Source organism: Aspergillus uvarum (genome assembly GCF_003184745.1).
Source record: "Aspergillus uvarum CBS 121591 unplaced genomic scaffold BO82scaffold_6, whole genome shotgun sequence".
Lineage (NCBI taxonomy): Eukaryota > Fungi > Ascomycota > Eurotiomycetes > Eurotiales > Aspergillaceae > Aspergillus > Aspergillus uvarum.
In genome coordinates this window covers 196,755-211,306 of record NW_020291303.1, presented here as the reverse complement: position 1 = coordinate 211,306, position 14,552 = coordinate 196,755, and the positions used below count along the sequence as shown (strand labels likewise).

The 14,552-nt window shown below is 52.4% G+C and overlaps 4 protein-coding genes across 4 annotated transcripts; 1 reads left to right on the top strand and 3 right to left on the bottom strand.

Annotated features, from left to right (window-relative positions):
* The first annotated feature begins 1,553 nt into the window (after positions 1-1,553).
* Positions 1,554-3,457, top strand: BO82DRAFT_350890 (uncharacterized protein). The gene is made up of 3 exons (XM_025634269.1): positions 1,554-1,792; positions 1,876-2,111; positions 2,201-3,457. The coding sequence occupies exons 1-3, from the start codon at positions 1,769-1,771 to the stop codon at positions 3,213-3,215; spliced, it is 1,275 nt and encodes a 424-aa protein (XP_025495758.1). The 5' UTR covers positions 1,554-1,768; the 3' UTR covers positions 3,216-3,457.
* Positions 3,458-3,467: 10 nt separating this feature from the next.
* Positions 3,468-8,329, bottom strand: BO82DRAFT_380677 (putative RNA helicase/RNAse III; the record flags this gene model as incomplete). Its single annotated transcript, XM_025637776.1, has 7 exons — positions 3,468-6,282; positions 6,337-7,416; positions 7,475-7,622; positions 7,693-7,945; positions 8,016-8,061; positions 8,126-8,154; positions 8,219-8,329. The coding sequence occupies 7 exons, from the start codon at positions 8,327-8,329 to the stop codon at positions 3,798-3,800; spliced, it is 4,152 nt and encodes a 1,383-aa protein (XP_025495757.1). The 3' UTR covers positions 3,468-3,797.
* A 799-nt stretch (positions 8,330-9,128) lies between these two features.
* On the bottom strand, positions 9,129-10,486 carry BO82DRAFT_371480 (uncharacterized protein; the record flags this gene model as incomplete). The annotated part of the gene is made up of 4 exons (XM_025637274.1): positions 9,129-9,632; positions 9,692-9,969; positions 10,147-10,162; positions 10,433-10,486. The coding sequence occupies 4 exons, from the start codon at positions 10,484-10,486 to the stop codon at positions 9,129-9,131; spliced, it is 852 nt and encodes a 283-aa protein (XP_025495756.1).
* A 1,262-nt stretch (positions 10,487-11,748) lies between these two features.
* Positions 11,749-14,409, bottom strand: BO82DRAFT_380675 (anoctamin family protein; the record flags this gene model as incomplete). Its single annotated transcript, XM_025637775.1, has 5 exons — positions 11,749-13,193; positions 13,247-13,678; positions 13,746-14,034; positions 14,107-14,263; positions 14,328-14,409. The coding sequence occupies 5 exons, from the start codon at positions 14,407-14,409 to the stop codon at positions 11,934-11,936; spliced, it is 2,220 nt and encodes a 739-aa protein (XP_025495755.1). The 3' UTR covers positions 11,749-11,933.
* Positions 14,410-14,552: the final 143 nt, after the last annotated feature.

Below are 14,552 nucleotides of genomic sequence, written 5' to 3'. Positions count from 1 at the left end.
ATGCTCTTTGATATCAAGGAGAAATCCATCAGGGGACGGTGCGGTTCGAATAGGGATGTGGATATTATAGTCGAATCCAAGGCACTAAGGCCCAATAGAGTCCTAATAAAGAAGTCTCAAAACAACAGAGAATATGGCTTGACACCCAGGCACTACCGCGCATGATGGGTGACCCGAACTAATGGGATCATAGATTGCAGTGATCTCCATCGAGGCGCGTCAAGAGTAACCGATAAACAGGGCAGTCTGAACTGCGGGCTGATTCCTTCCATACCATGGTTCTCATGCTTCTAACAAGGGTAGCTGTCACGCTTTTCCGTAGCGATGGCTGAGGGCTTGCTTTATCCAAAGTATGGTAGCCTCGATTCTCAACCCAACAAATGCAAGCTGTGCGATTCCGACCGCCCAACATTCGCCACTTAGAAGGCTAATGGGAGTAGAGTTACGCCATCGCTTGGCTTAAATGACTGAATCTCGATGTATTGCAGGGAGGACTGAAGGTGATACTGCGTTCACAAATACTCCCAGCGTGGCGAAACATTCAGCACACAATACATCGGGACTTGACCGTATCTAATTAATCAATTGCTGCTGATACGCGCGAGCAGATGGAACCAGAGCGGAGAGCCCCCCTTGCATGCTCCGTCACGCTCTACATTGCTTCGGATTGGCCGAAGCTCAATATCGTCCCATACCGTGGTAGACGGCGGCAGTTTTGCGAGTCTGGAACCGCCTATGTGCTCGAGCTTTCGATGCGCCAGACTTTAGACAAAGAAATTGCGAGAGATTTCCAGTCGAGATTGGGCCGTCACTTGCGAGAGGCATATGACAGAGAGCTAATGTGCGCGGCGACTTGGTGGCATCGCCGACAATGTCTGGGACTACGGTAGACGTCCTCCCTCGGCTGATGCCTGCCTGGCCCCTGCTGATCAATACCGGATTCTCTAGCAGGCTTTCAGGGCCAAATGTGGCTAGCTCTGCTGTCAACCAGAGACTCAAGCTTCAAGTTCCAGGGTTGAGCTCGCTGGCTATTGTGTCGCAATGGATAACCTTATGGGTTCTTGTGATTGGGTAGACCCCTGTATGCAAAGAGGCTTAGTGTCGACCCCGGAAATCCAAGCACGCAGGAGATGGTTTCCGGCAGGCTGTTGTGATTAGCCAGGTCGACGCAAGAGACTGCAGCTTGTTTATGCATACTAGGTAGGGAGTACCTTGATCCTCGGCCGCAGGGTGGGATCTAGTAGATTCACCAAGCTGTGCATCCTAGCAGATGACAAATGGTAGGGAGAAGCACAGTTCCTGTACTCAGGCAGAATTCCAACTCAGCAAGCGCAAGGCGAGAGTGGGCAATGACAGAAGCACGAACAAAGAAAGTACACGGACTCTGGAAGGAGAGAGGAGGAGGCGAAAAGTGTCGACGATAGAGTGTGGATGGTGGAGAGGAGAGGAAAGAAGTAAAGGAGCTTCTGTCCGTAACAGGCAAGTGGTCTGTGCGGCTGCAGCTGACGTTGACGTCGTTTTCCCCCCTCAGAACTGAGGCAGCAATTCGTTCCCGCATCATCATCATCATCCATCTTCCAGCCATTCATTCTTTCAATTGCCTTTCTTTCACTCTTTTCCATTCCAATTACTATTCATCAGGAGATATACTACCATTCCCCCGTCGACCAAATATGCTTTTGACTTAGCTTCATTCCATCCTTGTTTCCCTTTCTTCTTTCACTGATCCAGAACTTGATTTAACTCTCGCTACACGAACAACACCGCCATGGTGCGCCTGTGGCCTTTCAAGGTACGTTCCACCCACACGTCGCGACTCCCCTCACTCATCCAACGACTGAGACTGACTTGCTTCGTGAATCCCCCAAACACCAGGCCGAAGACGACTCTCCAGCATCCTTCGAGAAAGCTCTATCAGCCCTATCCGAGAAGATCACCCGAACCACCAACCACCTCGACCTCCACCGACAACACGCCCGCCGCTTCAAGGCCCTCTGGACCCTCTACACCACCTTCGCCTACCTCCTCTACTCCATCATTTTGGCTCTGGTGCTAGGATGGCAGAATTGGGGGATAGCTGAATACGCCGCCATAGTGGGCGGGCCCATCCTGTATGACCTCATTTCCCACCTCCTCAACCACCTGCTCCTTTTCCTTGACCCCAAATCTAACACACTTCCTTTTTTTTCCACGCAAACAGAATTTACACCGTCCGCACCGGCGCCACACGGTACTACGACTACCGCATCACCAAGACACAAGCCCACCTCGACTCCCTCCAGAAACAACGCGACGTTACCATCGAGAAACTCAAAGAAGCCACCCGCTACAACTCCACCCAGCAGCTCCTCGAGAAATATGGCGGTGGAACCCTCAAGCGCACCAAGTCGCGAAACGGAGACGAGAAGCGCAAGTCTGACGCCTCCGCGGCCGCCGGCAGAAAGCGTAATCAACAACAACAGCCATTCGTTCAACGCACGGGGCTACCCCCACCCCCGACGGCCAATATTCGTCGTACACCACAACAACAACAACAACAACAACAACAAAACCCACAGCCCTCCACTCCTGGTCGTGGTCAGCCGCAACACCCTCCTCCCCCTCCGTTTATGATCCCAGGCCACGAGCAGCGGCAGCTGCAGCAGGGGCCGAACTTACCCTCACCGCCTGCATTCGACGAGCCGGGGTTCGCGCCCAATGCTTTTTCGTCTACCCCGCCGCAGTACATCGAATCCTCCCACTGGTATGATCGGTTGCTGGACGTGTTGCTGGGCGAGGACGAGACGCAGCCCAAAAACCGCATGGTGTTGATCTGCGCCACCTGTCGGCTGGTCAACGGCCAGGCGCCCCCAGGCGTCAAGTCCCTGGAGGAGCTTGGGCGCTGGCGGTGCGGGAGCTGCGGCGCGTGGAATGGCGAGGAGAGCGAGGCTAAGAAGGTGCTTGCGGGCATCCGGAATGAGCCTGCACTTGGTGCTGCTGTTGCTGCGGAGAGCACCGATGCCGAGGTTCAGTTGTCGGTCAGCGAGCGATCGGACGATGGGGTGATTGTTGCGGCCAGTGACGATGAGCAGGTCGATTCGGGGAGTGATGGCGTTGAGGGGGCCGAGGATCATTTGTCGGAAGAAGCAGCAGACGAAGAAGAGGAAGAGGTGAAGGAGGAGCCTGTTCCGAAGACGACTCGTGGACGTGGTAAAGCCGGGAAGAGAAAGGGCTGAGCGAGGCTCGTAGACTCCCCAGCGAGACTTTTGTATCATTTCTTTTATTCTCTTGGTATGGTTGGGACAATACATCATTCTTACTCCAGTTAGTTCGTAGCTTGCTCGTTTCACCTTTCGTTATGGACTTGAGGTACATGGCAAACCAAGTCAGCTGTATGGCTTGACGATAATAGTTATACCGAGGTATCAGATAGTTTCAAGATCACGATCATAGAATCCAGGCTTCCATTATCGCTCAGCATGCACTTGCCTCGCTACTCGGGATATTCTCAATCTGTCTCTGTCTGGTTCGGTCCTAACATGTGTATACCAAAAAGCAAGCAAAAGAAAAGGTAGTCTGTAATCAACCCAATAACCCAGGAGTCCCCAAAAAGACGGAATTCCCAACCATACTCTTTCTGATATCTTCCCAAGAAATGTACCATGTGATCCTCCGGTCCAGGTCCTGTATTGCTGGAAGTAGGGCGAACTGCCAGCTCCCCAGAGCACCCCAAGCCTCCAAAACCCATTATTTCTCCAAGAAGATTCCAATCCCCAACTCCCAAATTAGGCTTCGGCAGATATATAGGCTCATTATCTTCAGGCACCCCTACTCTGTAGAAGCTTGATGGTCTGATATGCCGCCTTCACATCCGCTTCCTCGGCGCATGAGCAACCCTCGACCACGAGCACTACCTCCCCAGCTATCTCGACCTGGCATCGATAGGTAGCATCTCCCTCCTCCTCCATCGCTGACTCCGAGACCACCACCCGCTGCGACGTGAACACCGTGCCCCCCAGCCCAGCCGTAGCAGCCATCTGCTGCGCCACCATCTTGGGATGCACCACATCCACCCCCTCCGCCAGCACGCGACGCAGGAACCAGAGCAAGCCGATCCTTTCCGCAAAATTGACACACTCGGCGAGATTGCCGTCGGAGTCCACGAAGATCGCCCCGAGGACGCTCTCGACGAGATCCGAGAAGAACTTGTCGGCGTTCAGCGCGGAGAGGGCCTGCCAGGGGTACTGGGGGCCGTGGTGCAGGGTGTCGAGGATCGTGGTGCGAAGGGTCCGGTGGCGGGTTAGCGCTTGGTCGCGCGCGAGTTTGAGGTCGGTGCCGCCGCCGCAGCGCATGAAGTGCCAGAGGGATAGAACCTCCGTGGCGGAGGAGAGGGTGATGTGATCCGCGGCGTGGGTCTCGACGTGGGTGCGCTCTTGGTTGAGGGAGAACTCCATGCAGAAGAAGGCGAGAAGATTGGCGTTCACGACGGCGTGTTTGATGCGGGTCATTTCTCCCTGGGAGATTTCCGTGGGGTGAGCGAGGAGGGCGGTTAGGATGACCATGTCTAGGACGGCGTCGCCGAGGAACTCGAGGCGTTGGTACGATTGTGTTGAAGCATCGTGCTGGCAGGACGGGTGGGTGAGCGCCTCGACGAGGATCGCGGGGTTCTGGAACGTGTAGCCGATGCGCTCGACAAGCTTCTCGTCGTTGACGGTGTGCTGTGTGGGTGACTCGGCGGGTGTGAGAGTCTGGCCTAGGTGTTCGAGATCAACTTCGGGGAGAAAGCGTCGGATGCAGGCGTGAGCTCGATCAAACCCGCCGTCAAGGTACGCTGCGCCAATGAGGGCCTCCACTACATCAGCAAGCACCTTCGATGACATGGAACGTCGACCGGCAGCAGATGCTAGTTTCTCGGAGATGAGCGGCGCACTCCACTTGCGCGGTGTGGAGACCTTGTTAATGATGAAAGCGTCCAGCCCGGCGTCAAGCGCGGCGCGAGCGAGGCGATGATTCCTGATGATCGAGTCCCTTCCCTGGGACAAATACCCTTCATGCCAGTTGGGGTTTTGAAAGAAGAGTTGGCAGGATACAGCGAACTTCAAAACCGTGTCACCAAAGAATTCATAACGTTGGTAATTCGTTAAGCCGCCGGCTGAGGGTGTGGTGATGGCAGTTGTAACATGGTCGGTGTTCGAGAAGTCGACATCTTGCAAGATTGTCTGACACAGCCTCTTCGCAAGCAGCTTCGCTTCTAGTCTATCGATGATAGCAGATATAAAGCGGCCAAAAATGCTCTGTGTGAATGAGAGCTTCTCAATAGTACATGAGTCTGCTGGTATAACGCACACTTTCGCGGAAGTGGCTGGCATATCGACCTCCATCTTTGTAGCCAACGTTTGGCGATGCAAAAGGTTTCTCCTGCGAGGGAGATTAGTACACTCGACTTTGACAACAGTCAAGCCGTCCTCTTCTGCTACAACCCACTCCCGGAAAAGCATCGGATTGTTGTAGCAATCTCTCACGACGCCCATCACGGCAGGGTGATTGTTGCGGGCATACACATCATGGGCAGACTCATTACCCTCATGGCGGAGGAACCAGCTTTCCAGCTCTGTGTGAGGTACGTCTGGCCCAAATAGCAGCACAAAATCTTGCTCTTGTGTCGCAGCTTTTGAACTAATTGCTCGAAGGAAGAGTGAGGTGATCGACCCCATATGCTCGACGGCGTCAGCTGACAGGCTTAACTCTTGATTAGGAGCCTCAAAGTTCAACGTGAAGGTGGTCTTGCTGTCCCAGAATAAAGTCATCGGGTTGAGTAATGGCAAGACTGTCGGTGTAGTCAACCTCATGTACATGTGGGCAGCGTCCCCATTGCGTCCAACAGCAATTCGAGTCTGGTGAAAATCTGGCGAGGACCATGAATACGCCCAATCAACCCAGGGATCGTACTGCTCTGCCACTTTTAGTAGAGCTGGAATATCCGCAGTATCAGTCTTCTCAAGCTCTTCTTTGCCGGTGAATGGGAGAAGATTGTCGTTCAGCAAACCGAAATTGTACAGCGCCTTGTATGCCTGAAAAGCCGCTTCTTTTCTCGCTGCCCGCTCTGTTTTCCACCATCGCTTGCCGTCGGTTCGACGAATGTTCGGGTGAACACACGCTGGAAGAATCACTGTTCCTCTCAGCAATCCTGTATCGTCTATTTCATAGGAGTACTCAGCCCGAGTATCGACATAGGGCTGATGGGGCAAGACATCGCAGAAATGCGTCAAATGTGCTACAGCACCATCTGCCGTGAGCACAGCACTGGATCAGATGTTAGCTGAATAATACAATAGTAGGTTCTGAAAGGGTGCATACCCGGTAGACTCAACGACAAGTCTTTCCGTCACTTCTTCGTTGAGCTCCTCAAGGGCACACGCCTCCAGCAACTTCCGTTCATCATCTTCGTAGGCTCTTATCATGGCTTGCTCAAGGGACTCCCATCTGCCGGTTCCAGCAGATTCGTCATTGTCTGCGAATATGATGGCATAGGTTGACTGCTTATGTCGTGCCCGCCCACGACGCTGGACAAACGACTTCAAATTGGGTGGCTTGTCATAACAAACCACCACGCTGCATGCACTAATGTCGATACCCTCCTCAAGCACATCGGTTGCGACTATCAAGTTTGTCTGTCCACTTTTGAAGTCACTCAGGGTTTCACGCTGCAGTCGAGGATCCAAGAGCTCGCCCAGAACGTCTTTGCTGCCACCGTTGGACCAGCCAACATAGGCGGCAGAGCGAAAGCGACCCCTCGTCGACGGGTGGACTGATAGCAGTCGCGCCAGCACACTAACTGTTACACGCTGCTTTGCGAAGACCAACCCTGCAAAGTCTGGGTGCGCTTTTTCGTGCAGGAATCCTAAAAGAACACTCAGTTTCCGAGATATTCGATAGTCATCCGCGTTGGGCGATGTGAGTGTGACTTTCGGGGCAGGGAGCTGCGACAAAAATCCAATCAGATAAGCTCTCTCCTCATCTGTCCATCCTGACGCTGATTGAGAGTCCTCCGACTTCGATCTGAGTTGTTCATACGACGCAGCGATGTAGTGATCAACAGCCCACTCCCCGAGTTCCTCGAAGATATGTGTACTCCGGGCCACGAATTTCCTCAGCTGCTCGCGACAAAAGGTCTTGCCCGAGAGAAGCACCTTCTGCAGCTTCGTCCCATTTTCGGGACTTTTCCGCAGCTGCCTGACATACGGGTCAGTTTCGATTTCGAGAGCCTGCCAGGCAATGATAAGGGCTTGCAATGTCCTGCTTCCAATTTCCTCTGTCTCAGGATCAAAGGGAGTATAGAACATTGGACGCAGATGAGGGCAGTGCGTGAACCGCCGCAGCTCGTGTCGGTGCACACGGGGTGTCTTGCAGATTGCATCCAGATTGGCCTCGATCTTCCTATTTTCATGGGCGGTCAACACGAAGAAGACAGACCAACATGTCCCTGGCCACTCACTGGAGCTCCTCCGGCTTAGATCTCACAATCGGGCTCGCCGTCAGACCCAATATCTTCGGGACTGCATTGTAGCCGTACTCCGCAAGAGCCGGATGATAGAAGTCTTGCATTATCTTATTGGCCGGGTGACGACGCATGCAATGGTGGGCTAGTATTGTTCGGAATCCATGAGCCTTGCCCTACTGCGGCCACTAAGTAAACCCGCGTCGCTCACTTACCTTCGTCAAAGATCATCAAACTCAGTTGACCGATCCTCACGAACCCATGGCTCATAGCATCGGCCAACACCGCATGTGTGGAGAAGACCACCTGGACGTCCTGAAGCACGGCATCCCAAACGGCCTGGTCTGTCCACAGCTCCACTTTATCCAGCCCGGTGAGGGTTCTTGCTCTCATGGCGGGAATATGCTCTGAGATGGCTTGATGCTGCTGTTGACACAAAGTAACAGTGGGGGTCAAGAACCACATCAACTTCTCGCAGTACGCATCAGCTGCACTGTGTACATCGCAGAGGCGGTGCTGTTCTTCTTGTTCTTCTCACCTTGTGTGGATTCCTCTCCAGTTCTGTCTTGATCCGCAACAAAGCTCTATATAGTTATGATTAGAGTTCAGAGCATACATGCAATGTGGGGGCATAGTAGCAGAGCATACATATGCGTCTTTCCGCTGCCAGTACCCATCTATCACAACCCAAGACGCTGTTAGCTTTTTCCGTTTGACCAGTTTGCCACAGTTTGACCTAACCGTAACGATGATATTGCCTTTCAGACTGGCCTCATACATCTCCGTCTGGTAACTCCGGGACCGGTACCCAACGGGGTCATCGGGCCCTTGAATCATAGTTGGGCCAGCCATGTTGTCGAGCAATTCTTCAACATGGGGAGTTTGAGTTGGATGGTATGCGGCATCCGAGCACAGAAGACTCTCATCTGTGGACTCGAGCGTTCCGACTGAAAGGAGGGGCACTGCTGGAAAGTGTAGGGTGGGGGAGGAAGATAAACAATCCATGGGTGTGGGGTAAGCAAACTTAACAAACCCCGTCACTAAAACCCATGGATACTCTTAAAGATCATATCCAAGCCAATGGGCAGTCTCTGTATGTGAGAAAAAGAAAAACAAACCTCCTCATCGATATATAAAATGTTCCAGACCCAGCCTCTATAATTTGAATATTGAGTCACTTCAGCGGACGAAAAGGCACCTCCAGGTTCAGAGAAGTCACTCTTCCAGCAGCCTTCTCTGCCACCGCGTTCTCACCCATTTAAGTCAACTTGAGGCGAGAAAGAGACATCAGAGAAGCATCAATGATGAAAGTCTTGGATTACAAGTGGTTAAAAGTGATGCTGATGAGTTCTGCAATGTAGAAAACATACATCAAGGCATGCTAGCGTGGTTATCATTTTCTTCCCTTCTAGGTGGTTTGAAGTGATAAAGTAGACAGAGAATCTGAAGAGTGAACGCAGAACGCCGCTCCTTCCTGAGCCAGAGATAATAATACCTAGATACATGGCGCCTTACACCGAGGAGGATACATAGAAGGGTGGAAGAAAAACTGCAAGCAAGAGTAATCGGCATGGTTAAACTGGAGGATCAACGGGGGCAAAAAAACAGCAATGATATAAAGTAGTGTTGGCAATCAACATGACGTGATGCCTCAGGAAACAACCGGCAAGCCGTGGCTCATTTCCGTCTTCGGGGCTTCGGACGCATCTGGTTGAACCTCATCAGCGCGCGGGCGGCGAGCTTGGAAGTTGTTTCCTAGAAAATTGGCTTCCTCGTTCGGGTGTTTGCGCATACCCAGACCGGCCACGGCGATGCGATTCAGCGAATTCATGTCGTCATTGGGTGCAGATGCTTGAGGTTGGGCTTGAGGCTGTTGGGAAGGCATTGGAGGAGCCTGGGCAGGTGCCCCTGTGGATGCTGGGCCGGTGCCAGGCAGAGACAGGTCCGCTCGTGGCTGGCTCAGATCAATGTTGCCGGGCAGCTCGGGGATCTCGCCCTGCGAGTCCAATAGCCGAGATTGCAGATTGATGATGTGTTCTCGCAGCTGGTAATTCTCGGCCTGAAGGGCCTTCAACGTCTCTGACATGCCATCGAACTCCTTCACTTGTTCTTCCAATTTTCGGATGTAACTCTCTTTCCGTTGGCGGAAAGCTCTCTGTTATAGTCAGCCTTGCATTCTCCGAATTCTCATCAAGACGACAAGGGCTTACTCACTTGAGCGGCACGATTCTGCGCAGCGCGCTTCGAGGTTGACAACGGTCGCTTCCCATAGGTCTTGGGCGATTCTTGGCTCGTAGGCTCGGGTTGAGGGGGTGTTTGCGGGGGACCACTCAGCATTGCAGCGCCTGAAATGGCAGGGTCAATGTTATTCTGATCTCGCGGACTCGTGATATTGGATTGCATATGCGGAGGCGGTGCTGTCTGCGGTTGCGGGCGCGGTTGCTGTGGGTGAGACATATGTTGATGAGCAGCTAGCAGCTGGTCATGCAGCACTGGTACAGATGTAGCATTAGTATTCGAGTCTCCCGAGTCAAGGTAACTAGTTTGGCGAAATTGGCCGTCAACAGACGCGCCCGTCGAGCCGATACCAGCTACGCGAGAATTTTTTCGGTCGCCATAGCTCATGTATCGACTCAACTCTAATACCGGGTCAAGAGGTAAGAGCTTACCCTGATCCGCATGATCCTATGAGACAGATCAATGTTAGCATCATCACCACTGTTGATCATTCAGGTAATCGTCGCGACGCGACCGGGGAGGCGCTGAAGACAGTCGCGTCGTCGATTCTTGGGTGTAGCCGCCATCGTGGGCCCAAATCGCAGCCGAAGCGACCGTGAGAACGAACAGAACAAGGTCCGATGTCTACAAGCAGAGCACTCGGGAACGATCTGGGGCAATGGGTGGATGGGACAAACGCGATCTGATGACAAACCGCGACACGATTAGGCTGCTTACCTGAGCAGAGGTTTGCATGCTTGGATGCGGCGCTGGGGCTAGTGTGGGCTGCATCGAGAGTATAGGATTCGAAAACAACGAGGACGCGCCCAAACAGAACAAAAGATCACCAATTCGAGTCGGGCAAGGGGGCCGTCGAACAGCTCAGCCTGTATAGAAGTCCTGGTCTCTTAAGAAGGGAGAGAGGATGTAGAGAATGACAAGGGAAACGGAGGAGAGGGAGAGGATGAGGTAAGCAGACGACGCGGAGATAGCTTTCCTGGGAAGTGGAAGCTGGCGCTAGTAAATACTGGTGAGGTACGAGTTATGTCCGTTTCGCTTTGATAGTCCAAATGCTGACTATTATTGGCGTTGAATAAACCTGGGGGAAAGGGAAGGGGAAGGGAGGACTGATCTCGTAAGCAAGTGAGAGTGGAAGGGGGGGGGAGGCGATTAGTTAAAGTATCAGTCAGACGGTGACGTGTAGGACTGAGGGAGGGAGTGAAGGAAAGGAAGGGAAGGAAAAGGTCACCAACGATTGTTGAACACCTCCCCCCCGGCAGTCCCCCGGGTAGGGGCTGGAATCCGGTGAATTACCATCGCCTCAGGTGTCCAAGCCACATTGCGGCACTCAAGACTCGGAGTGCGTACGCCCGGAATAGACTAATTTCCTATTTGGTTTGTTTGGTTCTTGGCGCGATTACTCAACCTCCGACAATGACTTATAGGATGAGTAGACGACTCCGACTTGTATGTACCTAAGAATTACTAGTGACTACGAAGTATGTGGCCTGGTATCTGACTACTGAGATATCAGCCTGCTTCATAGGCTCATTCGATGATTTCTCTCTATTGTAACTGTAACTGTTCTTGTTCTTGTTCTTGGTTCGCGCCAATATTGCTGACAAAGCCGCCCATCATTCCCTCGGTCTGATGACTGATCCGGCATGCATGGGCTGACTCATCCACAGCCGGCGTGTTTCTGGGCTTGCATTAAGGCTGTGGATTGTCACAATGCAGAGGAGATTGACAAAGTGGTGCAACCACCCTGAACCAATGGTCACAGTCGCAAATGATGGCGTTATCCTTTTCCAATGGGCACTATTGACGGGCACTCTTGGTGTGATATCTCCGAGGCTTCCGTCGGAGTTTCGGCATTGGAACGCCGATACCTGTGGATCCAATCACCATCCTCATTCATTGTCCTTGCAGTTGATAGGTGAAGATCGCCAGCCAGCGGATCAACTAAAACTGTTTATTTTCAAATGTTTTTGCAAATCCAGCACATTGCACATATAACGTGCGAATACTGTTCAACAATGTAATCTTCATATACAGCAAATTGATATATACAAAATACAGTTGATCATGAAACTAATAAACAAAGATATGAACTCGTCACTTGACCTCAACAAGATATAAACGGTATGTGAACAAATATCGTTCATACTCGGTAACTGTCAGGCAGCACAAGCATCATTGTACACAACTGAATCTAAGGAACGAAGAAGAAGCCTCCCTCTCACTGCTGCTTCTTGGCGTTCGAATCTCTCTTGAGCGTCTTGATGATTGTCGCACCGACTTGAGAGGATTCCTTCCACCCTTTCTGCCGCATCCAGAACCGCTCCGCGGGATCCGTGTCATGGGTCGCCCAGGAACGAGCATCATCCTCCAGGGTATCACGAGTCAGCTGAGAAAGCTGCTCCGATGGGTCTTCTTTCTCGTCAACATCGATCTCATCGTCACTGCTTCGGGCTCCAACCGTGGACTCAAGATACCTCTTCCGCACCAGGTACCGCTCGGTCTTCTCTTTCCGCACATTCGGGGGCTCAAGCTTGGCCATGGCCGCTCGCACTGCATAGCGCACGATGAGATAGATATGCTCGCAGAAGAAAATAGTCAGAAGCAAGGCCCATCCTTTGATCGTGGTCGGCTCGCCACCGGGTCCCTCGTGGCTAGTGCTGAACATGTACGCAAGTGCTGCAGTAGTAATGCTACCGACCCACGACAGGAACCCAAGACTGTCTAGCCAGGGGCCAATTGTCTCCGCGCGTTGCGGCCAGGGTCTCTTGCACTCGACACAGATCTTAAAGAAGTCGGACCGGAGTTCAATCCAGTTGTTGATCAAGAAAGAAACGGGGACCAGCGGCCAGACCGGAGAGAATAGAGCCAAGTAACCAAATTGAATGCACATTTCGCGCAGATCGTCGGTCACATCATAGTCAGACAAATCGGCCTCATTGCGGACGCGAATGAGGAACTTGGTCTCATCGGGGTGGTCGTCGAACAAAGCCTCGGGCGATTCCTCTTCTTCAGAGCTGGAATCTGACTCCACCTTCCCGTTCTTCTTGCGAAGGTAATCTTTGTATTCTCGTAGAAGGCGCTGCTTTAGAAAAGGTACGATGGTCTCCATGGCGAAGCCAACTACTTGAGCCGTGACGGTGAAATAGATGACTTGCTTCCGTAGGCGGTCGGGGTCCATGCTGAATTCAGTACGTGACTTCGTCGCAACCTCTTTCGAGACAAATGGACGAACAGTCACCTGAAAAACGTCAAGGTGTGGTACAATTCGGCTAGCGAAGGGCACATAAACAAAGGCCGTCAAAAACACAGGGAGGTATGATGTGATGAAGTTGATAACGAAGATTTTTTGCGTCAATGCGACATCGTAAGCTTGTTGCGTTTCGTAGTTCTCGTAATCGTTCAGCTTGGTCGCAACCGACACCAAGACCGTACTCATCGTCGGGATCAAGGCCGAGAGCAGGATAGTGGGAATGAAGACCTGATCCGTCAGCTTGATTCAACGAGGGAACACCAGCTACTAGCGAAGCCTACCAAGTACGACTTGAGTGGTCCATTATAGATCTCAGATATAAAGATCTCGATGGCGAAGCATGTCGCGATGATAAGTCCCAGAGCGATGATGGACAGCAATGCGAAAGGGACCTGGAGCAACTGTCTGCACATGCGCGTCGTTGCTGGAAACACGCCCTTGATTTCCCCGGTACTCTCGTCAAGGATCTCTCTTTCTGGCCGAAACTCGCGCCGTTTCTCGCGGACGGCGGAAACTCCTTTAGTCTGCCATCGACAACTCAGGTCCTCCTCCTGTCGTTTCCAGTATTCGATAAACACGATGCACCAGAGGCAGTTGACCACGGAGTAAACGATTGAGAAAGACCCAATCAAAAGCCAGCAGGAAAAGCCAAAGATCGCTGGAAATAGGAGGAATCTGAAGTAAGACTGAAGGAATGAGAAGTAAAAGCCGACCTAGAGTTCCGCACAGTTGTCAGTTCCCAGACACTGTCCTGAGATTGAATCCGTTAAGGGTACCCACACTCTCTCCGAAAATATTCCGTATCTGATCTAGATCCTCCGGGGACAGGAACGTCTTCTGGCTCCAGTCTTTCATGCACTGCTTGTTCATCTCCTCGTCATGCAAGGGAAAGATCGAATCGACGTTCTTCCACTCGCCATGTTTCGGGGTGATACCAGCGCCGCCAGCCTCTTTGGGCACGGTCATCATGTGGTAGATGACGCGCAGTCGCTCCGACTCGGACTGCGGCTCGGCCGAGGATTCTGACTCGGGCTCAGTGTTGCGGACGCCATAGAGCCAGTCGCGGATTCTGAAATAAGATTGAAGACGTCACAGTAAGCAACAAGTCCTTCGTAAAGAGAGGCGCGGGTAGAGGACTCACCGAGACTGATACACTGCGCGTTGGAGACTCTTCTTTCGCGCGGCGCGGACAAAGACCAGCAGAGATGTTTCATCGCCCTGCCTCACTTCGGTTTGCAGTCCAACCTCAAACAGCTTATGCAGCAGTCGTTCTAGTTGCTCCGTAGTCTGTACGATGTCTATACTGGGTCAGGGCGGGGAAACTCAATGGTAGTAGCCAGCCAGGTACAGTGGCGCCCTTACCGTTGTCGCCAAAGTTATAACGAATGACGTAGTCGACATAGTGATTATTATGCACGGGATCGCGAGGAGTTGTGGAAGCCATATCACAAGAAGATGCAAGCTTTCAAGTCATCCGTGCGATTGAATAGCTAGGGTGATGAGCTCTTCTCCCAGAAATGGCCGCTGCTTGAAGCTTTTATCAGGGGATGTTTTGGGGGGGGTGGGTTTCGTCCGCCCGCGATGACG